The sequence below is a fragment of the Poecile atricapillus genome, chromosome 2 (genome assembly GCF_030490865.1).
Source record: "Poecile atricapillus isolate bPoeAtr1 chromosome 2, bPoeAtr1.hap1, whole genome shotgun sequence".
Lineage (NCBI taxonomy): Eukaryota > Metazoa > Chordata > Aves > Passeriformes > Paridae > Poecile > Poecile atricapillus.
The window spans coordinates 108,385,854-108,412,440 of NC_081250.1; the positions used below are offsets into that span (position 1 = coordinate 108,385,854).

General features: G+C 42.3%; 1 protein-coding gene across 9 annotated transcripts in view; it reads right to left on the minus strand.

Moving 5' to 3' along the window:
- KCTD1 (potassium channel tetramerization domain containing 1) overlaps nucleotides 1–26,587 on the minus strand; it is a 100,228-nt gene that overhangs the window by 23,740 nt on the left and 49,901 nt on the right. For 7 of the 9 annotated variants that reach the window (XM_058832766.1, XM_058832768.1, XM_058832761.1 and 4 more), the window contains one exon: nucleotides 8,848–9,026. In XM_058832766.1, coding sequence (XP_058688749.1) covers nucleotides 8,848–9,011 — 164 coding nt within the window. In that variant the 5' untranslated portion in view covers nucleotides 9,012–9,026. Of the gene's footprint in view, nucleotides 1–8,847; nucleotides 9,027–9,470; nucleotides 9,595–14,489; nucleotides 14,595–26,587 lie in introns of those variants that run through there. The other 2 variants (XM_058832762.1, XM_058832767.1) reach the window with 2 other exon arrangements.

The window sequence follows — 26,587 nt, forward strand, 5'->3', positions numbered from 1 at the left end:
GACACACTTATGGCAAATGCTGTATACTATAACTTTCTATGCTACCATAAGCACCTACAAGCAATTTCTTAGGCAAGGAATGCAAAGGGTTTGGGTGTGGTTCTGGGAGATGCTGCTTATCCCTCCATCTCCCTCTGTGTCAGCAGGGAGCCGAAGGCAAGCCACATGTTGCTGCACTGGGACTTCAATCACTCCTATTTTACCCGTGTCACACAGCTTGTGACAGCCTTTCACCTGCAACACACCTCATATGGAAAGAGTTTTTACAGTTCAAATATGGCCTGAACGAGAATGTAAATACAATTTTTAATTAAAAGGAATGGCATGTTAATAGGTCACTTAAAGAACAATTATGTCTACCATTTGATTGACAAACTTCTCACATTTTAGCATAAAAACCCCATTGCAGTCTAGAAAGTAGAATTTATCTTTATAAATTGCTGAACTGCTGAAGCATACCCCATTGCATTTAACACTGCTTTGCACAACAATCTCATATTCTGAACAAAACCCTTGCATCTTTCTATTACTTTCCCTCTTTACCTCTTTTAATCCTTTGCAAATGGAAAGTTTTCGATTCACAGAAGCTGTATTGCTAGTGTTGCTGTCCTTCACCGAATGCCTGTTCTGCAAAACGCAGCAGTGTGAAGAAATAGGAAAGATAGGTCTCCAGTAATTAGCTTGGGTACCAGACGTGGCACAGCTGAGTTTGCTGGAAGCAGGAAAAACGAGTCCAGGTGGAGCATCGCGCTATATTGCTTTGAGCACCTGAGCTACCCAAGTGTCAACGCACACGGTGCTGCACAGTGGAAGGACTGGATAGGAAAGTGACTGTGAGCCCACTGCTTTCCTAAAGGCATCTCCCTACAAAGCAATCCACAAGTAGAAGATACAAGCTCAGCTTAAATGCTTTCAAACAGTTGCAGAAGCCCGTTGTTTGTCTGAAGCAGGCAGAAAGTGCCTTGAAAGTGCCTAGAAAAGTGCCCACATGAGCTGCAGAGACAACTGTGCTGGAAGAGTTGCACAGACCCAAGCTAATGTACACAGCAGGGATAGAAACAATTTATTCAATTACTGATTTAAAGACTCAATGAAAGAGATCAATGTGAATGAGTCTCAGAGTATCCCTGAACCGATGTCACTAAAAGCAAAAGCATGATCTAAGATATCTATAAAATATGCTGGCTGCTTACCTACTCTGAGACAGCTCACTATCAACAAGAGCCAGTAAACCATACATGTGTGGGGGGAAAAGAACAAGCAAGCAAGCAATGTGCTTTGGTCTGGTCAGGTAAAGATCACTTGTGACCTCTGTGAGCTGACTCCTTCCAACGGAGATAGAAAAGTGTGTACAACAAAGAAATGAAGACAAAGCAATGAGGGACTTTAGCTGACAGAAGTAGGGTCAATGCTCAGAGCAGAACAGGGACAGAAAAAAAAAGATACTGAAAGGCAAGAGTCAAAGAGACATCAACATCTTGTATGGTGTAGACAAAGGAAAAAAAAAAGGTTGAGAACAAAAGAAAAAGAAGAATAAAGATTGCCAGATGACACTTGTCTGGTTATGATATTTGAATAAACTGCAGACTGGTTAAGTTAGAGGAAAAGTTCACATAACAGGAACTGGTGACATTCCCTTGCCAACACAGCATTTGTGCCTTTTTTGCATTAAAATGACTGCAGATAACCACTGAATCCTGAGCAGTTTTCACCATTTCCTACGCAACCTCTGCAAATACATCCCCAAATGACAGTCATACTTGTATACATGAAACCCAGCCAGAAGGTTGATCATCACCAGAAAGAAGTAAGCCAGAAGTTGGAATCTGTATCCTAAAGCTTCAAACACACCCAAGAGGTGGCCGGGTGTTGACGGCAAAACTGGAAGCCAAATGTTTGCTTCTGCAATTATGTATGTACGAGATGCCAATTTGCTTAGCAACTACGTTGCAATTTATGAAAGACCGACGAAGTACAAACAGTTTATGTGGGAGCAGAATGAGAACCTTGCGCTAACATACTCCTTGCCGTCAGGAACCTCTGTAGGTACAGCAAAAAGCAAAACAAACCACTGAACCTCACAACTATGGTTCAAACTGGGGCCCTATAAGAAGTGACCAATATCAGCACCACCTCAGTTTCTAATGGGATTCTTCTTATTAGGTCAGCAAGACCCAGAGACTCAGAATATTGTTTTATCTTCCCAGGTACTGGTCAGGCAGAGTGAAAAATACTTCTTGGGTGCCTTCAGTCTAGCTTATTAAACCATGCTGTTGGGCAGAAAAATACAAAAATTGTAAGGTTCCCTCCAAATTTTAAATTTCCATCTACCGAGGATTTCAAGCAGCCTTTGCAATCAAATGATTTCTCAAAGCACAGACCCTTAGACTAGTTATTGACAACCTTCCCTCTGCTGGACTTACAGGTTGATCCAACCCCTACAAACCCACATGAGCCAACTGGCAAAGGAATCTCTACACTGATGATCCAGCTATGGATTTTCTTCTTTCCTCTCAAGAAAAATGACTGTTACTTCTTAGGATTACTAGCCTCAGAAATCGGGAGCTGAAGCCTTTAGCTTTCTAACACTCCTGAATGTAGGCACTTCTTCCTCTGAACATATGTCCTGATACACTGTCATAGTCAGGCAGCCAGAGACAAGCACAGCATGAACCCCTGTAGCATCAAGTCTGCACATCTACCTTCTCTGGCTCTGCATATGTGCAAAGAGCTCTCCAACAATCCACTGTCTTGATTTTACTGTCATTTTACACAATTGAGAGCAGAAGCACTGAATAAATACAGGACAATGCTTTTTACCCTCCAAGTAAATACACGTGAGATCACTTTTACTGACATTTAGAACAGGAAGACAGACATCAATTTTGTGGCCCCTTTCAGGGATGACTCACCACCAGTTACTGACCACATGATGTGAGAACCTGCTAATCTGATGGTGCTATTTCTTTCACCAGTCACCAGCCACAAGCAACAGCAGCAACGTGCTGACCTTGCAAGTTAGACATATTACAGGACTACAGTTTGAAAAATATTTACTTCTACTGAGGCAACAGTGATGACTGACCTGTGATGATCATTAATTGAGGCAAAATGAGGTCAATATATACCCTAAATTCAATACACATACCTAGAGCTACAATTAATCTTGGTTCAGCCAGGACCAGAAAATACCCCTCAGAGCTCTTTATTGACAGATGTGTGTTGCAAGAGTTCTCTTTAAAATATCAGTTGTGCAAATTCTCTGAATTTCTTTAAATAGGCATAAAGTATAGCATTATTCACAGTTCTGTTTCTATTTTCTTTCCAAGTCTGTATATGTGGTTACACTAACCAACAGAACTGTACTGCCTGACTGTGCTGAGTCTGGTCCTTGTGAATGAACAGTTAATTTTTTATTAATACATATTACTGATGATACCAACATCATCAACCTCTATCTCAGTTACTGAATCTATAAATATTTATGCTTAGAGACAGTAATCTTTTACACTTTCAATCATCATCCCAAAGCACTCTACAAATTGCTTTTTTGCTAACCTTGGTCGGAAGCAAGCGAAGCTCAAAGTTAAATCTGTTATCTTGGGTCACAGAACAGGTCAGTGAGAGTCAATGTATTTCCCTATCCCAAGCCCTCACCTTTCCTTGCCACAAGACCATGCAGCAATCAAATGATGAAATACAAAGGGTGAATAACGAGATGAGTAAGACAGGATAGGTAAGACAAAGATTGTACTGACCCTCTGCCAACTTCTTCTGCCTATTTCCCTCCTGCCAGGAATGTTACAAAATATTAAAAAGCTGTGACCTGGACCATTCATGCTAATACAGCAGACAAAGTTGGTTATAGCAATACTGAAAACTTTCACAGAAGCTTGCTCTTGATATTGCTGTTCTAGAAAGATACAGATAGAGATGTACCTCTCAGGAAGATAAATCCAAATAAGGAGGGCAGAAACAATGATGCAGTAACACCCACTCTCTCAATATTTCCGTAAAAAACCCAAATCACCAAATGCTCATTAGTTAGAAAATTTTGTATTCCTTTAAGTTTAGCATAACTTAGAGAAGTTTGAGAGGCACTTTCCAAGTTGAGTAGGAACGTTGTGTCAGGGCTGCTTTCAGGGAGGTGTTACAGAGGGAGGCCTATGCAAAGTGCAGACCACCCTCACCTCAACAGGCCTCCCACCAAGACAGAAGTCTCCAGCATGGTGCTGCAATTTGCAGAAGTTTGAACTAAGGACCATGTCAGTTTGTTTTGGACCTGGGGACTGATAACAGAAACTGCCAGAGCTCTGAAACAGGCAAGCAGTGCTGCCTAATTCACAGCACGTCCTTGGCAGTCTACCTACACAACTTGTGAAGGATAAGTCTTTCTTTCAAACTGATAAAAAAGGCCAAGGACAGTCTGGGCATTCTCCTAAGTAATTCCGTGATCTTGATGCAAAAGAAACCCTTACCAATAAAAAAAAAAAAAAAAATTAAAAAAAAAAAAAAAATGCCAGTGTCCTAACTGGATCCAAGTGTGTGAAATTTAATTTCCCTGAGGGCTGAGAGTGAAGATTGGGTAAGAAAACTGGGACACGAATGGATTGGTTCATATGAAAACCTGAAATAGCCCTGGGCAGAAATTTGGAAGGATTGTGAAATACTGTATAAGAAGAATCCACCTTCATATGCAGGGAGTAACTCAAGATGGGAGATGTAGCAACACAAACAGATACTCCAAAAGGTTCTACAAAGCTATAAACAAGGTTTTAAGTGAATTTTTCCCATTCTGTGGTGGGAATATAGAATGTGGCAATCCAATGCCGTGGTGTTATGCAAATATTTGTACCAGATGACTTGAACAGAACTAATTAGAAGTTCAGATGCTTTGAACATACGAGATAGACAACATTGCTGATATTGCTGATATCAGAGATATCAGACAGCTGATGCTTGTATGATCAAAGTTAAACATCTTCCCATTTAGTTCCAAAATTCAGTTGAGGTTGTCTTAGCCTGGTACACAATAACTTTTGGTAGATGGTGTGCAGACAGTATTAAGGCTGAGAGATGTAGGAATGCTGACTCCAAGCAAAGGGTTCAATCCTACTGCAAGATGACAATGCACTGGAAGGAGAGTAGGCTGCTTGGGTTAAAGTATCAGACTGAATCAGCCAGTGCTTCCTCTCCTCACAATCATAAATCCTAACACCTCAACCTGTCCTCCTCAGACTTTCTGGTGACCATGGAGAGCAATGGCACTGAATGTGCCTGAGCTCTCGGGGGAGAAAGGCTCCTTTAGCAGACCCTCATCTTGGATCCACCTTTCCTGGAATAATTTTTTTTCCCCTGGGCAGTGGAAAGAAAACAATTTTTTAAAAAAATCTTCATTTGCAAAAACCAAACAATTAAAAAAATTTTTTTTGTACACCCAAGCCTTTAACAGGTAGGTCTCTGTTGCCAGATACCAACCTGAAGATTTGGTAACTTCAAGTAAACAATCTGTACAATCTGTGCAGGGGTGAATGCACTAAAAGGACATCTGCTTCCTCCCCAGACTTTAAAAGAAAATTGCTATTTGTTTCATCACAGGGATCTTACATTAGGTCTTCTTGGTAGACAGGCTGATTCAAACTGCCTCTTCCTGAAGCCTAAGTCCGGCAAACTGTACTATTGGGCTTCATGAGACCATGTTTGAGGCATGGTCTCACTGGTTTCTTGGGAGAACCTGAAGCCTGTTGATGAGCTAGAGTATTCATAGGGGATTTTCCTTGTGAAAACAACAGATTCTCCTAATCTGGATTATAATTAGACTCTTTGAAATTTTATGCCAATAGATTTTAAAATTAATTTTGAGGGCTTTTTAAAGCATTATTTTAGCTTCAGAATTTATAATTCTAGGATTACTCAATTCAAACCATCTATTAGATAAGCTGCTTGTCTGTCAGATTGCTCCACTGAGTCAGCTTTTGCCCAAAACACTGATTCTTTGGCTCCTTCAAGCACAAGAGCATTTGAGGAAAATCCACAGTGGTCTTTCCAAAGCAAAGAGCAGGGATCCAGCAACAGTAGCAAGACACCTTTACAGTCACACCAAGGTTTCTTTGGAGGAATGAATAGATATCTGTCAGCAGGCATTTTACATGTCAAGGCACAAACCAGGTTGGGGAACCTAACAGAAGAATTATGGAAAATGATCCCTTCAAGCTACAAGTCTTTACCTGATACAATTTAAGGAACTCTTCTTTAAAGTACTCTTTCCAATTCATACTCTGCTGTCCAGGAGGAAGAAAACAGCGAGGTACAAGGTGAGATGCTGTTGACCCCAAAAGGAAAAGGAAGAGTACACTTTCTCCAAAGCAGAGACTGCTCTATCAGAACAGGTCTCCCTCACACCAGCAAGTCAGAGTGACTCCAAAGCTGCTGGTTTGAATATCACCCTTTCAATCTCACAAAGAAAGATGACTCTGGTACCTGGCCCACAGATGAAAGGTTCATTTTAGGCTTCTGGCCCTTAGACTACATGTAATACGAGTCAGAAACCTAATGACTTTCGTGTCTCAACCTGTTACGTGCTGGAGCCTGCAACCGATGCCTTGACTCATCCCTGGAGCACTGCTCTTTCAGGCAAGATAATCAAGAACTTATTTTTCATAGACAATACTTCATATAACAGTAAGTCTCAGGAGGTTTCAACTGGCCCAAAAATATCTATGAGACCATCCTTAGTTTTGATAACATTCACACACGTGATATTGGCAGAAAAGGAAACATATAAGCAATGTTGACAATAACCTTGTGCTAAAGTTGAGTAACAAACTTAGAGTCTACCTAGATACAAACTGACCAGGTCAGGTTCCAAGAAGCAATTTGTATTAATGTCCAAATGTTACTGGATAATTTTTACCTAGCGCTTGCCCTATACAAATATGCATAGATATATATATACATACACATATATACATCCCAACCCTCCACTGGAAAAAAACCCGATGGCAAAATCTCAGACAAAACCCAAACAACTATATCATGATTACTGTCCTACTGCTTCATGCCATTGTCTTGACATCCAAATGAGCTTAATAATTGTTCTTTTGAAGCTGCAATATGTTAAAAAAGTCTCTCAGGTTCTGGAAGTGGCTGGGAATTCCAGGTTCTAACAGCTACGCTGGAAATATTCACTCATCAAGAGGTTCAAAAGACTGTCAGAACTGAAACACAAACACATGTCAGAATGACTTGAAACAGAATGACTGTAACTGAGAGTATGGGTTTTCTTTAAATTATGTTTGAAGAGGTTTTAAAATGTTTAATTTATTAAACTGGCTTTGATACTACAGGCATAGCTCTCACTTTCAAGTGCTACAATGGCTAAATTGAGCACAGAATACATTAAGCTTAAACTCCACTGCCACCATACACATTTTTGAATGACATTTTTGTGTTTCTCCACTTGAAGTAATATACTCTCTCTGTGAATTTGACATGAAAACAGAAGCAGCAGCCTCTCATTCTGCATACACAACAGTGTCAGACACCATCACTGCTCCAACTACCAAAAAAACCCACTAAGTAATCACAACTACTAGGAGCTGAGCACAAGTGGCTTCTAAGAAAACCCCCAAAAGAACAGATTTGGTTTTCGAAGAACAGTTCAAGTTTTCCCAGACATTACTTCAATCTCTCCTGGCAGATCCAGGCTTTGGCATGGCTTCTTTTGCTCCCCTCTGCCGGGCCTTCCTTGAGGAGGCTGTCACAAGAAAGCCCACATGCCTTACTGTATGTACAGTTCTCTTCCTCCAGCCCTGTCAGGAGCACTATTTCAGTCCACCTAACACTATGAGCTGATGATGCAGAGGCAGTAGTATCAGGTGAAACCCAGGCTTTAAACCAAGTCACATCCCATGAAGTGTGTGTGCTTTGTGCCCTTTGAAAAGGCAAGTCAGAGCTGTGGGATCAAGAAACTGAAAATCTCCCCCCTCTGACTGGAGAGAACACAATGGGAACACTGCCTTTCCTCTAGAGCAGGACTGGGCAGTGAAGGGCAAGGTATATAGATTCATACAGTGGACACAATGAATTCCTGCTGGCTCATAACCAACCCTTAGAGTTACAGTACTACACTTTGCCTGCCAGCACCACCAGGTTATACTCACACACACTGTTAAACACTTGATTTCTTAGAGATGCACTCTTGTTTTATCTACTCTACAGGCACCGTTTGCTCACACAAGCAGCAGTTTTCTGACTGCTTAGTACCAGTGAGCTACCAGAGTCACAAATACTTCATTCAAAAGGTATGTGAGAGTTAAGAGCCTAATTATTTGAAAAGTCCTAAGATTCTGTGAAAAGTATTCAGTTAATACTGTCCTATAGTTTATTTCATTCAACCTTGTCTTTGCCTCAAGTGACACATCCGAGATAGCATGTTGACAGTACAGGAGAGTGGTTACTGTTCCAAAAGAAACAAAACAAATACCCCAACACCCCCACCTTTGGGCTTAAATGCAGTATCACTACAGTTTTTGAATGTAACAAACCACAGCATGGGTGCCCTGGCATAAACCCAGAATCCTAGGTAGAAGAAAGTAAGTGCTCTTTACTAGCTGCTTTGTTTTAGTACACACGCATCAGGATTTGCAGAAGTGCCATTTGTCAGAAACACAGTGGAGCAGAGAAAGAAAAGTAAGTCTCTAACTGCCTACTAACAAAGAAAGCTAATTTAATTTTGAAACAAAAGGAGCTAAATTCATCATTGTGAGACAGCCCCAGGATGTCCAAGCATGAAAAGGAAGGAAAGGAGTTTGCCAAAGGCATGCAGAAGAAGCTTTTTAAAGTTACCTGGAATCAGGATATTTTGTAAGCGTGGCCAAGCTGCTGGTATACATGTGCCCACCCACATCAATGTGAACTGGTGCGTTGGATTTTGTGAGCTGTGCTGGAGTGGGGATGCCTTGATTGTTCAATGGAGATGCAGGGGATCTAGTGATCAGAGGTCTTGACATATTGGGCCGACTGTCCTGTGAAAAGATAGACCTGGGTTAATGATCTTCTTTAAAACCTTACAGAAACCCCCAGTCTTGAATCAATAGGACTGTCTCACAGTCTCTGATTATGACTTTTATCTTAGTAAAGCACAGACAAGTATTCGGCAGTTTTAAAAATGAATCCAGCTCTAAGGGTTTGAAACGGCTATGTTTTAAATGAGTGGGGCAAAATGCACTGATAAAATCCATGAAGAAGAAATCACGTTCAATAAAACAAGTTTTTCCTGAATACTACTCGCGACAGTCAATCCGTACCAACAAAAAGGGTCGTTCTCATTTTTAAGAACTGATGAAAGCACTGACAGAAAGAGAAACAGACAAAAAAGACTGAGAACAATATTTTCCTAAATTAAGACGACCCCAGGAAGACTTTCCGTTGCTTCCCAAACCCTCCGTCACCAGAACAGAAATACAAACCCTCAGCTCCTCCATCCTGCACACTCTTCTCTCGAATTCCCAATTCACATAGCACAGGAACAGAAGCAGAAACACCTGGACTAGTCAACTGCTCATGGACTGCGGACCACTGGACATCGACAGCCTTTGAGAAAGACATTTTCCATTTAAAAGTTGTACGTATGGCGACAGCTGCCCCCGTGTGCCGCGGGTAGGCTGCGGGTCCGAGCGGCTTCCCGGGGCCGGCGAGCGCGGAGCGCGGAGCGGGAGCGGCGCTTTGCGGATGGAGCCAACTTTTGGTCGCAGAGGGAGCCCGGCCGCCTGCGCGCTGCGGGTGGGGCAGGGCAGGGCAGGGCAGGGCAGGGCAGGGCAGGGCGCTGAGCTGGAGCCAGGAAGGCAGGCGGCAGGCAAAGTTGGGGATTAAAATAGAAATGCGTTCGAGAGCGGTTCTGAGACAACCCCGCTTTCGACTGAAGGACAGCTCCGCACGGGGTGGAATCTTATAGGGATGCCCTGAGAACTAAAAGCCCTTGCAAATGACCGAGTTTTACATTTAAAAGGTAAGCAAAGCAGCGAGAAGTCAGATACGCTTCATCACGAAACTCCCTTTGTTCTTTCAACACCGTCTTTCAGCTGCACAAAGTAATGGATTCCTTGTAAACATCTCCGCAGAGGCAGGCGGCAAACCTCAGCAAAGCGGAGCGCGGCCATCAGAGAGAGTTACGGGACACTGGGGCTAGCAAAGCCCGCCGCCGCCAAAAACAGCACTTCTCCATTCTTCATGGCTCTTAAAAACCATAAAGGCAACGTGAGCCAGGTAATCGTCTGGATGAAATGATTTACGGGCCAACGTTGCACAATAAATCCGAGTAATATGTAACAAAAGGCATCTATAAACCACAAGGTACTTAACTAATTTTCTTTCATACACAAAAGCTAGCTTAGGTCTAACACTGATAAAAACTAAGGGAATGAAGAAAAACATCTAGTTTAGATGTTGGGGAGTGGGGGGGGGGGGGGAAGGAAGGAAGGGTTGGGTTTCTTCTCTTTCTTTATAAGCAGAACTTAATATAAATCTGCAGAAATACCAGGCTTAATCACTACAATTGCTGGAGGAGGTGCCTGCAGCACAAAGAAGACAAGTCCAGACAAAATAAGGTACACACGCTATGCAAAACTAATGTCTGCTACAAATGCTATGTGGTACAACCACCACCCAAGATGCTACTGATCTGCAGAGCAGTATTTAGTAAAATAATGAAGAAAAAATTAAAAACAACGACTACAAAGGTGAAAGGACTGATACAAACTGGGGGTGGGGGGAGCATGAGCTGGACGATTAGCAGGAGGAAAGCAGCAGGTCTGAGGAACACACTTCAGTGTTTAAAAGCAGACAAACAGCAGAAAGAAAGATAAAATTATCAATGAAATTTTCAATAAATTAATATCAATGAAATTATCAATAAAATTATCAATGAAAGTTGAGACTAAAACGAAAACCAAATTCTGTAACTTGTGTGAGATGGACACCAGCATGTCCCTTCACAGGATCCACTCTGGCAGAGAAAACACAGCTCTCTTGCAATTTAGCACAGTGCAGCACCACCAAGTCTGTCATAGTTTTTCAATTGGACACATTCTCCTGTATACCCTGCCTGGGGCTGCTTTGAGAGAAAATGAACAGATTTGCAGGGTTAATATTGTAGTTAGGGTGGAACCTCATTCAGTGTAGCTGTGACAGCACTTGCTGCACAAAACAGTAGAAGAATGTGTAGTATAAACATCACTGCCAGGATGGGAGATAGGTTGGAGGACTGCGGGCAGTTTAAAAGGCAAAAGAACCCACAAAACCTAAGAAAAGGGAACCAGTTTCCAAACCCAAGTCATAACCAAGCTGCCATTTACACAGTTTACCTACTAAAACTCGCAAGAAATAAAAATGCTTTATAGTAAAACCTTTTGCTCTTTTATCTCACCCTCCTCCTTTTCAACATTTCCTCTTCAAGTTACCTGTATTTATTGTGTTTCATGAAACAAAGTTCTTCTTCTGAATGGCTGATATTAAGCACAGTAATGCTAACCTTGCTCCAGTCTTAGCCCATAAAACACATTTCCCTGTATAAAAACAGTTCAGTACCATTTTGGAAACATTTTGAAATTAGGAAATTGTATTTCTACTGCAGTTGCCCCAGAGAAACTAAAGCAGAAATGGGATTCAGAGAAGCAGATGCTTTAAAAAAACACCATTTTTTTTTAATGTGGCACAACGCAATAGCACTGTCAGAGCACAGAAGATCACCATCCAATGGGTACAGAATTTAACAGATCAGTTATATAATTGCATCAGTTAAATCACTGTATTGTTCAGCTATGGAAAGGATAATGCAGGGCCAAACAGTCTCTGGAGAAATTCATGGCTTGTGTTGGATTATTGCAAACGTGGAAGTGAACAAGCTCTGGTAAAGAGTAGTTAAAACAAAGCACTGCTGGTAAGTTAAGCTTCAACCACCTAATGTGATTACAAATACAATTCCTTAGCAAGAATTACAGGTGGAGAGAAGGGAGTCAGAGAAGCTAAACTCAATGGGCTCCAGCAAACTATCTGGAACAGCTGACAACAAAAAGAGTCAAAAAGCTCTTCAGAAGCCTTTCCTGGTGTCAGGCAGGTGAGACATGAACCCAGGAACGGGTTCAGAGCTCAGCCATACAGGAGATCACAGAAGTTGTTGTCTGCCTTGGAAAAGCATCAGCTTTGTTCATGAATGGGGCACAAAGTATGGCCACCACCTGCACTGGATGGATGGGCAGTGATGCTCCTGACCTGTCAACAGTCTGACCCTTCATAGCTTTCCTTCTCAAATATTTTATTATTTATCCTACAAAAAAAATTATATAAGAACAGAAAAGACAGTTTTATGACAGTTCCATGTACCCAAAATACTTCAGGGTATTTCAATACCCTGTAAAGCATTTATCATTATTAATATCCAGATGATTCCCCCCACCCCAACAACTTTTCATAAAATTTGATTTCTACTTTCACTCAGAATAAGTGTATGACTGAAACTATGCAATCAAAAGTGCCAGAATCTGTGTGCTAGGCAGGCTAAAGGCATTTAGGTTGTCTAAAATGTTTCAGTTTTAGTTCAGAACACAAAAACACTGCTCTTAGAGTAGTTTGGGGCTCCTCCTTCCTTGCTGATATTTGAAGGAGTCTTTCCACAACAAGCAGCTCATAGGCACAGGTCTTTAGAGTATATCTGAATCTACTTCACATTTTCTGCTCTAGGCAAGCCCTCCTGTAAGCTCAACAAAAGCAAAAGCAGCTCTGCCTTAACTACTACTCCTGGGATTTACAAAAATCCCTATCATTTAGAAGTCTTCCTTACCAAAGCGGGGCAAGGATCATGGAGAAGAGCTTACAAATTCCTTCTCCCCTCCCTGCCTCTTTTTCTATACCATGTTCTCCCCAACTCCACTCAAACACATTGTTAAAGAATAAGCCTTTACACCTGGGTTGAAAAAGACCACAGCAGCTGCAGGGCTGAGATGTGCACTCATGCAACTGGTCTACCAAACGACAACAACATAGGAACCATGTCAACGTTCTGGTAGCAAGTGGAAGGAAAAGGAGATAGCTGAAGAATATGAGTCATTACAATGTGCTAAGTGTACAAAAATCAAAGAGATGGGAGGCTTACTCCTCCCCTCAAAATATTAGCACTGGTGTCCTAAGTGTTATTTACACTCTGTGGTCTTGAGTAAAGTCATCGTGGTTCCCTTCTTAAGACAGAAACCTTGACAAAAACCATGCCACTACAAGACAGCCCAAGCTCAGGCACAGAAGGACCAGCATTCAACTACAAACTGTCTGCGTGACTCACTGGACTGTGAGGATCCTTTTAGTTTGCAGGTCAAGACACTGCTGGCTGGAATTATTTTAGCCAATGTCTTCCCTGTAAGCCAGCCCAGCTCAAGCAGAAGTGTATATGCTACCCAACAGCATTCATACTCCCTGTCAAAGCCCCAGCAATAATTACTGCTGAGAAACTCAAATTTCTAACTCCCCTGGATTTTTATGGGGGACATCAGGGAAAGCTTGTCTTATCTGTTCTAGACATTAGAATGAATAATCATACAGTAGTTTATTCTACAGTATCAAATCAGTCTGTGTTCATTATCATTTTTTCACAACATGAGGCAGTGCTTCTCCTTACAAAAGCTCGGTGCCCAGGAACAACTGGAAACAGCAGTTAACACATCCACATCAGCCACCTCCAGCAGAAGAGTCTGAACACATGTATCCCACTATGGGGAGTGAAGCCAAACAGCAAACAAACTTCAGAAGCTGGTGTCAAATCCCTTTTCCTCCAGTAAGAGCAGAAATCACACAAGTGTCAGGGACATCTGTGTGCCTGGACTCTGAAATAAACAGCAGACTGATGCTCTGGGGTGCTTGTGGGATGGGGGAAAGTGCAGCTCAAGAACTTCATCCAAACCAGGAACATTATGACTGCTCTTGGATTTGGCTCCTGCACAAGTGTCCCCATTTTGAAGATGCACTTTTTCAAAACAAACATTTCATTAAAGATTAAAAAAATAATCATGATCATGTCTCACCACAATGCTTAAACAAGTAGCCCCCAACTTTTTTGAATTCAGCAAAAAGAGTTGCCACAACAAAGAGGCTGGAGAAAGCATTTATTCAACATAAACAATATCAGTATAGTACAAACAGCACTTCTGGAAGGTGTAGCAAGCAGGCAGATATACAAGGCTACGTGTCCAAGAAACCCAGGCGTTTATCCTGCTGGAAGGGGAAAATCCCACCCTGGGTACCTGTGTGGGCTGGTGATGTCCTCACACCAAACTCTCTGGCTGTGGCTCTGGTACTCAGCATCCACAGATAATACCAAACTGTGCTGGCCCCTCAGACAGAACCCTGCAAGGTGGTCAAAGATGACCATGTGCACCACACAGAGCATGCAAACTGCATTTTAATCGCAAGGTGTGCATGCCATCATGGTGCTTTCTCTTCACCTTCACTCTGAAGAGCCCAGAAGCACAGAGAAATTGCTCAGATCTTTGTCAAAAAGTCTTTACATGTAAGCACATCCTTTTCTTCTGCTTCTTCACCCTGACACCAATGGTCGGTAGCTCCCTGAGGACATGGTTGGGCTTCACTGCTGCCACTGGGTCTGCAAAACAAAGAAATAGCCCATTGTTTTCCCCTGCAAAAAATATGCTGATTGCACTGTCATGTTTTGCCTTTCATCAATATAATCCAGCTGCCCTTTCTCTCACAGCTGCAAGGTTTAGGACTGCTGACTCTGAACATTAGGAATTATGTTTATAAGGCAAAACTCCAGAACAATTGTGTTCGAGTGTCACACGAGAAATGGGCCCAAAACACAATCAGCTGCAATTCAATGCCACAGTAAGCTAAGAAACGAGGTCCACTGAAACTCAATAGTAGTACTAGATTTATTATTCTAAACCTCTAAAGCTCCATTTTAAATCCTGAATCTCTGTCAACATACGAAGGTCAAATTATCCTATGCAAGACTGTCAAATACAATGGAGAGCTTGAGAACCAGGAAGGTTTTCTGGATATGCCGAGCCACCCAAACTGCAAATCTACTGTGCCAAGCAGCTGCTCACTCCTCACCCCAAAGGGCCATGCTTGTATTATTTACAGAAACATATGCAGAAATGCATTTTAGAAAGGTGGGTGTCAGAAGACCACCTGAGAGAGGGGACAGAAGGGTCCCTCATAGCCAGGGTGTAGTGTATAGTTCATCACGAAACAAAAACCTTGGCCAAAACTCTTTCCTGAAGGTTTCAGGAACAGTATTAGGCTGTCCTCTCTGTACCCTGAAATAGTCCAAATGCAGATCAAGCCTACAAAGGTGATAAATGCACCTCTGGTCGCAGCAGGGTGGCTACAGCAGTGGTGACAGGAGCACTTACCTGATGGGACAGATTTAAGTGGTACATTCTCCTTGTCCCAGAGTCACTGGCCCCGGAGTGGAGCGCTGATCTGGCCCCTCAAGACGGGGGTCCCTTGCAGCACATCCCAAATGCTGGCTGCTTACAGCCTTGTCCTCCTTGAGGTGCAGGCACTGCTGAGCATATACAGAAGCTAGGTGCTGCAAGCGCTGGGGAGATGTGGAGGCATTTCCTTGGTAAAATCAGCCTTGCTGGGATTTCAGAGATGACCAGGACCTAGAATAAATGACACAGGTGCAGAGAACCAAACGCAAGGCAAGGGGCTGAAGGAAGTGAGGTATTTGTTTGTGCTGTGTGGAGCGGAGAAAGCTGCCTATCTGGAGACACAGGACAGTTAAAAACCACCCTTGGACAAGAGCTTGGAGGCACCTTGATAATTCCAGAGCCCAGGAGCCAAGCCTATAGCACACAAGTAGCTTGAATAGAACAGCTCTAACCACACGTTCATCAAACTTGTCACCGAGCCCTTAACAAAAATTTTTAAGTGGAGAAAAAGAATTAATGGATAATAACAGAAGTCAAATGAGGGCCTGTGCTTACATCAGTACAGCAGTAAAGATGAGTCCAAAAACCTGGCAAAGTTTACAGAGGCAGGATGTATCTTCTGAAGTGCTTATAAAATTCTCTGAAAACCTCCCTAAGCCTCGAAACTGCAGACAAAAGTTTAATACCTCCCTCAAAATATTTTATAAGTTTGCACTCTTTATGAAAGATTAGCTCAGCCCCTTGCTTGTTTGGGTGAGTAGTGCTGAGGTCAGCCCAAATGTTGTAATTTATTACATCCCTGTTCTTCTGTGCTGCCTACCCATTTCTTCCTTGGGTCAAGCACAAGCCTTCTGCTGGAGACGGCTGATGTGCACACTTGCTGTGCTTGGGTCAAGCAAGTGACAAACATGGCCAGCACAGAATCTGACTGAAGGAAGCTCCCTACACAATCAGGATCTTTGGAATACATCCAAACCCACTGGATCATAAAAAAACCCAAAGCAAACTTGGAGGTCCAGCCCAGATTCACTACCCCCAAGCACAAACACTTTGGCTTTCACGATGGAAGGAGAATTTCTACAGCCTTTAGAGGTACTGATCCAATTCTCAATCAGCAAAAGCATCCATTTAATTTACAAGCAAAACCAGATTTGAAAGCTGCTCTCCATTAGCACACAGCACTCCACTGCCCAACTGACACTAATCACAGGGTGTTCACCCCAGGATGCAGCAGGCAAAAACATCCCCTAACCATGCTGGAGACCAGCATGGAGGACATGGGACCAAAGGTAACTGACTTGCCATAATGCTGCTGAGGGTGTCCTATGATAGGGGCAGACTGGACAGCCAGCATTTCAGGCCATTTGCTCCACCAAGGGCTTGTCTGTTCTGCACCAGCATCTACTCAAATCAGCAGTGAAACTGAGTTAGGAGTGACCAAATGAAAGTGTAACTCCCCAGCCTGAGCTGGACATGACCAGTTCAAAATATTTCATGACGTACACAATGCAGTGCTTCAGTCACCTTCACTCAAACTTCTTTATTTTCACTTTCAAGAGAGGTCAAGTAATTCCTTGGTCTGAACAGGGAACAACTGCAGTAATTGTGGACAAGAGAAAAAAAAAAAAAAAAGAGGAAACGCTATTAAAAGATGAGCAGTCCCTGGGAAAGGTTTCCAGGTCTAAAGAGCCTTTAGCAGCCTGGCAGCCCTGCCCACAACACTACAGCTTGATACAAAAGTCTTTGCTTCTGCTGCCCTGAGGACAGTTTCATTTACTTTCCTTTAAAACTGGAAAATAGGTCGCTTTTCTTCTCGTGCCTCTATCAAACCTCAGGTAGCAAAGACAACGTGAATTTACTTGTGCTTCATAGGAAAGCAGGCACACACAAAGGGAGTTTCACCTTTTGCAAAGGGCAGAGATGACAGACTATTTCCCCACCATACTTCACTCATTTCAGTGAGAAGCATTGATCCAAATATCTTGGACCACTTCATCCCTGCTGCAAGAGGTTTGGCATGCCAGCTACTTTGCAGCTAGCATACCTAAATACTCTGGGGCTCCATTCAGAGTCTACAACTCCTCCCTGAAAGAGGCAGCCATGCAGTCAGCTCTCCCCAGTCCCAGGAACAACCCAGCACAGAGCAGTCAACAGCCTCCACTGCCTCTGTGAGGGATGCAGCATCTGCCTGCTCATCTCCTGCCCCAGTGAAGGCAGGACTGTGACAGCCACCTTCACCCATGTACATGGGATCTGGGCCAGGAACAGCTATGGGAAGGAACAGGGGAGCTCTGAACACTGGAATCCATCTTTCAACTGTTCCCGAGTAGACTATTTGTAGGTTGAGATTTATTAATAATGTAATTTTTAGTCAGACTTTTCACTCAAGTGCTGTTGCCTTTTATCCACTTCTAGCAGGTGCTCTACACATATTTTGCAACAGTCTTCACATAAGGATAAGAGAAAAACAACAACAAACACTCCCTCCTGGGTTTAGAAGGAAAGGACTTCTCTCTGCCAGAGCCATGCTGGTATATTTGAATGCAAAGTCAAACAAACCCATACAAACGGTGTCATGATCTGAGTGGGAGAGAAACCAACTGGTTATATTCTTCTTGGACCAAATTTGCAATCTGTCCAATAATTTTCTGGTGAGAAGTAACACTAAAAAACAAGCATTGTTAAAATCTGTTTTGGTTGCAAGGTAAGATCCTATCAGTACTACATGAATAAAGATTAATGTCTAGAATTGCAGTTGTATCTAAAAATTTTAAAGACCCATAGAAATGTAGACTTCAGTGGGATAACTGAAGATTGTCATGAATTGTCCAAATTTGAGAAATGGGTTTTTCTTCTTTAGATTTGACTCACAAAGTGAACAAAAATAAGCCTGTACTGCCTTATTTGAAGTCAGTTTACACTCCAGCTTGAATAGCACCTGCCTTTGGGTATGTTCCAGAAGATCATCTACCTTTCCACAAAGGGAGGCTAACACCCATTGTAAAACTTCCAGAGGCACATTAGATGTCTGTTCTCCCCCCAGCAATTTCACCCTTAGAAGTAGAAGGAACGCTGCCAGTTACAGCCTGTGCTGAGGAAACATGAGTTATAATTTTACCCTGGGAAAATTGCTGAACTGGGAGCTTCTGGTGTGGCATAGGTCTTGCCTTCGCAATCCAATGGTTCTTTTGATTCAGAGAGGCTTTGAAAGGGTGGTGATGAAAAACATAGCCTCTCCCTTTGAATCAGCCAGCCGCCTGCTTTCCTTTGCACTTTTAAATTTGGTTTATTAATTTGCCTAGGAGCAGAAAGAAATAACACTGACCCATCTAGAGAAGATATCTACTTCAGACCAAATATAAAAACAACAAAAAAAACCCCCAAACACTCCCACTTGTGGACTGTGTGAAGAATTTTGTATCTAGAATCACCTTTACCATGCTTAAGAAAAATACAAGAAAGTCTTTTATTAGGTCTCCTGGCCATATGAAGAGGAAAAATAAGGGACAAAAAAAAGGGACAAAATAGAAGAATCTGATAAAACCACGTCTTTGAAATGTTGTAAAGACACAAGAGCTCTAAGCACTCTCCAGATGTCTCTTGAAGCAACCAGTAATAAAATATTCTCAGCTGGAATCACAATTTTGAAGGCATTGAGTCCACTTGGTAATTATGGCAGTAGCCAGTAAAACAGACAGCTTCATCTATAACCTGACTGCAGGAAAAAGGCATGAAAGTGCTTTGAAGCCACACATTTGTAATTATCTAATTTATGATAAAGATGTAAACAGAACCACAATTTTGAAAGTCGCAGCGCAGTCTTGTAGAGAATTAGAAATAGGGTGTGAAATTGCGATATTAAATTATACATTCCTCACTCCAGTATCAATGAAACACCATGGGCAAAAACCCCTGGCCTTTAGGACCCCTGTGTCACTCAGGTTTGCTTTTCTTTCTTCCTTTCTTCCTTTCTTCCTTTCTTCCTTTCTTCCTTTCTTCCTTTCTTTCTTTCTTTCTTTCTTTCTTTCTCATCTATTCCACTTCCAACAAACCTCTGAAGCTGAACTTAGCAAAGCAACGTCCCAGTCTCACCGAAATGATGATCTATCAAAACCCCACTAGAGGGACAGAGACTGCCAAGAGGGAGAACAGTGCAAGGAAAGGGTAAGAGCTGGACTTACTGAGATGACAGGCTTTTTGGAAGTTCTTGTCAAAATGGACTGCAACAGGGAGAATTTACGCGCCTCTACCACGATCCCATGCATTTCCAGGGCTAGCTGGGACTTTTTCCTCTCCTCTTGTAACTCTCATTAAAATTATCAGCCTACAGATTTCATAACAAGCAGAAGAATGAAAAAATCCAAACATTATCACGAGAGAAATCGTATTATGATTAACTATTTCAAAATGCCTGTGGGTTACTTAATACCTTGGGACAGGCAGCATAACATCACAAAGGTGTCACTGTATGGGGACAGGAAACATCCCCCTGCTGAAAATAGGTGTGAGGCAGCACACAGCAATGGGGGCTTCTCCCCAGAGCTCTGGGATTGGGCAATGCACGTGGCACTTGCAACCTGCACTCAAACCCATCGGTGACCCAGATATCTCCCTACCCCTGCCCCACGCCAAAATCTGCCCAACTTTGGATTTTAAATCCCTTAGAGAAGCAGGTATGTTTTTGGGTAGCTGGTAGGAAGAGGCTGAAGTCCTGAACTAAGCTAAATACAGCTGCGACTAAATTCAAAAGGCTCCTTCAATGCAGTAGTGCATGAAGGCTTTTTACTTCACTTTGCCTCTCTTCTGGTGTTTGGAGTTTTCCTAAATGCTGGAAGTGCATTCAGGGATGAACAGAGAGAGTCATATGCCCACCATTCCCTATGCAGGTCAAGCAGCAATTCCGTTTTGTTAGAGCAAAGGGCAGGATTCAAGGAAAGGAGAACACAGGAGTCTGCTCTGGCAGGCAGAAAGAGTGCTTGGCAAGACAACAACCATATGGCACATGAACAAAGCATATTTTAGATTTGGTTCATTTGATTCCATTATATGTAAAAGATGCTCTAAGATCCATGGCTAAGAAATACAATTTTGGTTATTGTTTTCAGACCTGTAGGGATTTCTCCAAGTAGTCCTTGTAGCTCATATGATAAAAAACATCTATTTGGCAGCTAATTTTAGCCTTTTTTACCCACAGGGGTGATTAACCTGAATCTATATAACCCTGTGCTATATGCTAACAGCAGCCATCCTTGCCTCTGCCAACCTCATGAAGCAGCAATCCACTATTTAGTTGTGGACTAGCAGTCTCTGCTAAATTGCTCAGCAAACTCCTAATTTTATATTAAAAGGCTTGTACTTGATCCAACACCAAATCAGACCATGCATACAACTTTTTAAGAGTGGATGAAATCTACATTATATAAAATATGTACTTCTTTGGATGGCATAGCCTGCTTCTAAGTCTGTGGTAATACTTCTCTGGTCATTGCTAAAACACTAAACACCAGTGGATGGATAACAAAAGGACCCGAAAATGTTTAAAGAAGCAGAAAAATCTATGCCTGTCAAAGATAAATGCCTATCTCACTTTCTCTAGCTACTACCTTTTATTGCCTTTAATGTACAACACATTTCAACAAAACTGAAAATAAAAACACATTGGCATAAACCAATAGTCAACATATCAATGTCACTGCACAGAGAAGAATCATATCCAAGGGATAGCTCAAACTTAAACCAGCAAACAGCAGCTTCATCAAGAAAACAAAAGATAAACATAATAAAGGTACATTATTTGCAAGACACACAGAAGTTAAATGAGACAACCCTGGACTGTCACTTGCCACAGCTGGACCAGCCACCAAGGGGTAACAGGCATTTAGCTACGAAATAAATGTCTCTTCTGTCAGGCTGCTCTGTAACGGGGCTCTTGGAGAAGCTGGCAGTGGCCAGAAGGCTCAGCTCAGCTCGCTTAAACTTCTATTGAGGCAGTAAGCTTTAGATGAACTTACCCTCATTCAGAAAAATACCTGAAGAAATCTTTTGTTGGTTTTGTAAGGAATCAGGGGAAGACTTCATTTAACCAAAGCTAGAGGAAAGAAACTCAGGGAATATCTAGAGTGGTAATAACCAATAAGACCATGCTGCTCAGGGGCCTCTCTAGGCCCAGAGTTTTGAACCTATCTTCTGCAATACAGAAAAAACAACTTTAAAAAAGGATAAAGACTACAAGATTTGGGACAAAAAAAAAAAAAAAAAAAAAAAAAAAAAAGGCATTAAAAGAACAGTTTTGAGTATCAATGGCATGAGAAGGTGTCAGGTGCAGAAAACCATCAACAATGATGAAATAATTTTTTTAAACCATATGTAAGAAACCCACCACATTCAATAGGGAACTGAAAAATGGAGGAAACATTCACAAGAGGAAAAGTTGACAAGTAAAGGGACAGTTGTATATGGCAACCCATCCAGAGCCTTTAAAAAACTAACCTCAGATAAAGCATGGGAGATAACTGCAAAGGATTTTATCCAGAACCAGGTAGGTTTGAGAGAAACATCAGGAAGGCCTTACAGCTTGTGTCTCACTTCATGTTTGCCTCCCACTCAGGAGCAGTGGAAGAAACCATCAGCCCTCTCCCTGGTGTGGGAAAAGAGGAAAGCAGAGGCTGAAGCACTAGCATTCCTGAAAAGGGCAAGGACAGGGTGCAACAAAGACAGGAGCACATGTCAGGAGTGGAAAACCAAAGTATCTCCTTTGGAAACAACAAACCCCTGCAAGAAAAAGGAAAGAGCAGATAGAAGAAGGAAGCAGCATTCAATTGCTAAGAGCAGGGGGGAAAAAACAAAACCAAACGTAAATTCCCCCAAAATGTCCAACATTTCAGTTGATAGGTCTTTTCCCCCAAAAAAACACTTCAGAAGCCTGGCTTCAAGAACAGAAGATTTGTAATTTCAGAAATAAAGGAGCATTTGAAACAAACAGGAGGGGTTTCAGGAGTCTTGCAGTGATCACCCAGTAAAGCATAAGAGAACTTAACTTCAGTAACAATCCCAAAGTTGTAGATCGTCTCAGCTATCATCCATCCCATTACAAATACAGTCAGTTAAACACTTGATTTTTGATGAACACCCACTTAAATAACAAAAAGGGAATAGCTTGGGGAGAGGTTTATCTGTGAGGAAAGGAGGTAGAGTGGAGGGATGAATGGATAGATTTTGTTTTTCAGCAGGAAAAACAGACCTCATGATTTCCACCCACACTGCCTTGCACAATGAACAGAACTTCAATCCAGAAATCAACAGTGGGTGAGGGTATGTGTGTGCCTTATCCCACATGTTTGAAAAGCAGCATGGAATGAGGTGTGGCAAGTGGAATTCCTAACTCCAGCCCTGGCCAGGAAAGATAGCTGGATGTCAACCGCGCCATGACGGCCTTGTCATCAAAAATTCAAGTAAGTCCTGAGGTGCCCAGCACTTTCTCACACTGAGGTGTGCCACAGACACAGAAAAAAAATGATATTAGACTCAGAGGGTTCGACAGCCACAGGAGTCTTGCCTGCCACACACTTGCTTCAACAAAACCTCTTAAGCCATCTCACAGTGATGAGTCTTACAAAGCGCTCAGCATCAAGTAGCTTCACCGAGAATAACACACTCCTGCCAACAGCAGCCTCGCTTGACCAGAAGCACGTCAGGAAGTTTCTAGGATGCTGACACTGTGGAATCCAGTAATAAGGATGGAGGTTCACCTCGTAAGGGCACAGTGAAGCAAGCCAGAAGGTTCATCGAGGACTAAGAAGCCCAGGAGAGATGTGAATGCATGGCTGAGCTTAAGCAGTAGTAGTTACATTAAAAATGGTTTTAAACACAAAAAAGGAATGGAAGACAAGCACACAAACTCTAACACTCATATGCAAATTAGAATCAATGATGATGATTGATTTTTATAAAGGGTCTAACGATACAATGCCAAATAATTCTTCCCACCTGCGACCTGGCACCATTTAGTGTATATTTAATTTAAAAAACCCTGAGTGTGTTTTTTTATTCTCCCCCTTCTTCTGGCTCTTTTTCCATGCTGACGCTTGTTTGCATTACATCTATTTTGAGCTAAATTAAATAGGAGAAGCAGAGTTTTGATTCAGTAGTAGCAATAAATGGGGTTAGCCTGGCATTGATCTGTGTAAAGGGGCCAAAGCTAGGACTGCCAGAAGCAAAACATGGTCAGTGAACTCTACAGCACAAAGAGTGACCCTGCAGCTGAATTCCTAGCCCTGATTACAACAGAAAGAGACTTGCTTTCCTGAACAAAGAGTATTTCAGGCAGCAGATTAGCAAGAGAAAGTCTACTTGCAATGGCAGTCAGAGGAAACTGACCAAAATTAAGAACCACAGCAGACTTTGGAGGATTTTAAAAAGCCTTTGAACAGTGCAAAACAAATGTCTGCCTTACTCTGCGTTTCTTGTATACCATCATCAAGTCCAAATGCTGAAGAAACAATATTTTTCTTTTGCATCTCAGTTAAATAGCTTTAAGTTAGTAAAGCGTGCAGCAGGGAAGATGAGCCAAAACCGTGTTAAGGATAGAATGCCAAAAAAGTTCCCTTGAAGACTAAGAACATTTATCTTGCAGCCCTACAGAAAGGGCAGTCACATTTACTCTAAGAGGAAAGACACTTTTAATAAATCATGCTTTAAATTTAGCCAGCAAATTTGTACAGAAGGAGAATTTCACAATCCTTAGGAAACACGGATCAAATTTGCTCGCTCTCTGGGTGTTTGTGCTGTTGTGCAACGCAAAATGGGGAGAGCACAGCGGTAAATCTGGCCTCCTGACCACCAAGTTTAATCACAGTGTATCTGTGATGGAGAACAAAGTGCCTCTTATTCCCACGGCACTGCGATCCCACCAGATCTCAAGCCAAGCAGGGTCGGGTCAGGCCAGCTTTTGGCTAAGGCTGGCAGAGCACTGGAATCAGCCATTCCGAGGTTGAAGCAAGCTCACGTCTCACTTCTAGTGAGGCCAAGTCACACAAGAGAAGCACACAAGGTGATGGGTACTCAGTCATCCCTAGCAGCACCTTCAGCCACTGCTCCCAATGCTTTGGCAGGTCCACTGGCTATTGACAGGTCCTGCACACAGTGAGAAGCTGGCAAGAAGCACAGCCCTGCCAACTGATCCAAGGCTGCTGAGCAGCAATGCTTCTTACCCTCATTTTTTAACCCAGGACATTTGGGTGACATGGTGCTGCGTGCCTAGAGCTCACACTTGATGGAAATCCTGAGTCAGGGCTGATGCCCAGCAGTGCAGCCCCACTTCTCATGCTGGCTTCAGCAGGAGCAGTGGGGACCTCAGCCCCCAGAGCAGTGAGAAAAACAGAGGGGCATTCATTATCACTGCTTTGACTTTTAACCTATTTCTTTTCCATATTTTACATGAGCAATTCCTTAAAAACAAGGATGACAAAACATTGAGCCATGTCAAATCCTTATGTATAAGCTATTAAAGGTCTTCAGCCCATTTTCCTTGCACAAAGTCCCATATGCGATTTTTGCTTGCTTCTTTACCAAGCAGAAAGAGGCAAGGTGGAGACCCACAGAAGAAAGGGAGGAAGATTTTAAAGAGTCTGTCAGCGTACTGATAGCCTGCAAAAAATTAAGTCAGAAATCTGCAAGACAGCACCTTGGGTTTTTTAATGCTGCTTGTTTGGCTCACCACTTTTATTAGGGGTTGATTACATCCCTCTCTTGAGTTTTGCGGTGGCTGCAATGTCAGAATATGGGACGTGGTTGTCGTGACTGGGAACTTGCTGACTGATTTATGAGAACTTACAAAACCACATAACCAGAAGATTTTTATTATTCACTCATGTTCTAAATGTTCCTTTCACCTTTCATTGAATAAGTCTTGAGAAAGTGGAGATTTATTTCTAGTTTGAAATTCAGCTTCCCTTTTGTAGAAGGGTGCCTAAGCATAATATATCTTTGCTATGGAAAAATCACCCCACAATATCCCTCTGAACAGCTCGAGGTCAATATACCTACATTGGTAACAGCAACTTAAAATTAGGTTGTCATTTTAACTGTTTAGTGGGCATTGAGCCATCTCAAATAAATCAGTTCATTATTAAAAGTGGCAATTATTGTAAATTATACTCTTCATAAGAGCAGCTACCTAAGCTTTAAATATGTTATGATACCTCCCTGACCATTCCCTTTAAATGAGGATAGCTGAGGGCTCAGACATCATCATGCAGCAAATAGCTGTGCAATTTCGGACAACTCTTTTTTAACCACTCCTCTCCCCAGGGCTGCCACCCCCATAGGGGAGCTGGCAAAACTACATGCCCCTGCCTCCTCTGTTCCAGTTCACAGACTAAATGCGGCAACTCAATTTACCTGTGACAATGACAGCACCCAAAAAATACTGATCCCTTGACCAAGGTTTGTTGCAGCTGTAGAAGAGCAGGCACACGGTTCCTTTTGCTGACTCCACAAGGGAGCAAAAGCCTTCCACAAAGGAGGATGGCAGCCGAGGGCAGTAACATCAAGCTAAGATTTGCCAGGGCTTGTCTGTCAGAGGACAAAGTTTTGCATTTTAACCACTTTTGGCACATTCCACATTCGGTATTTTCAGGAGCTTTCTAGGATGTTTATGAAACAACTGCAGGGTAGGCAAGTAAATTGATGGCGGCACAAAGAATGCCTTCCCACATTCTTCTCCCATGCTCTTACTGTTGAAGTAAATGAAGATGTAGTTTATGTTTCTGTAATTACAGTTTGTTAAAAGGAGAACAGGTTGTTATGGTAAGGAGCCCATAAGCCTGTCCTCTGCTTTGAACACCACAGCGATGTAGATTTTACCGAATAAAAAGACCAGTCAAAACATTACTCAGAGAGAATCTACACCCTGATGTCATCCAGCATAAAACAACCTACTTCTGAAATAGTCACAATAATCAAACCAATCAATAGGAAACTGTTCTTATGGGAGCTATTTTAACGTAGGTGAACACCGTCAAGGTTCAGTCATTTAATATTTATTGAAAGGATACCACTACACATTTGCTCTATGACATTTCTCTACCATACATCATCAGCTGCTTGCTTTTAATCCTGCATTTCCCCCATTAAATACTTACAGC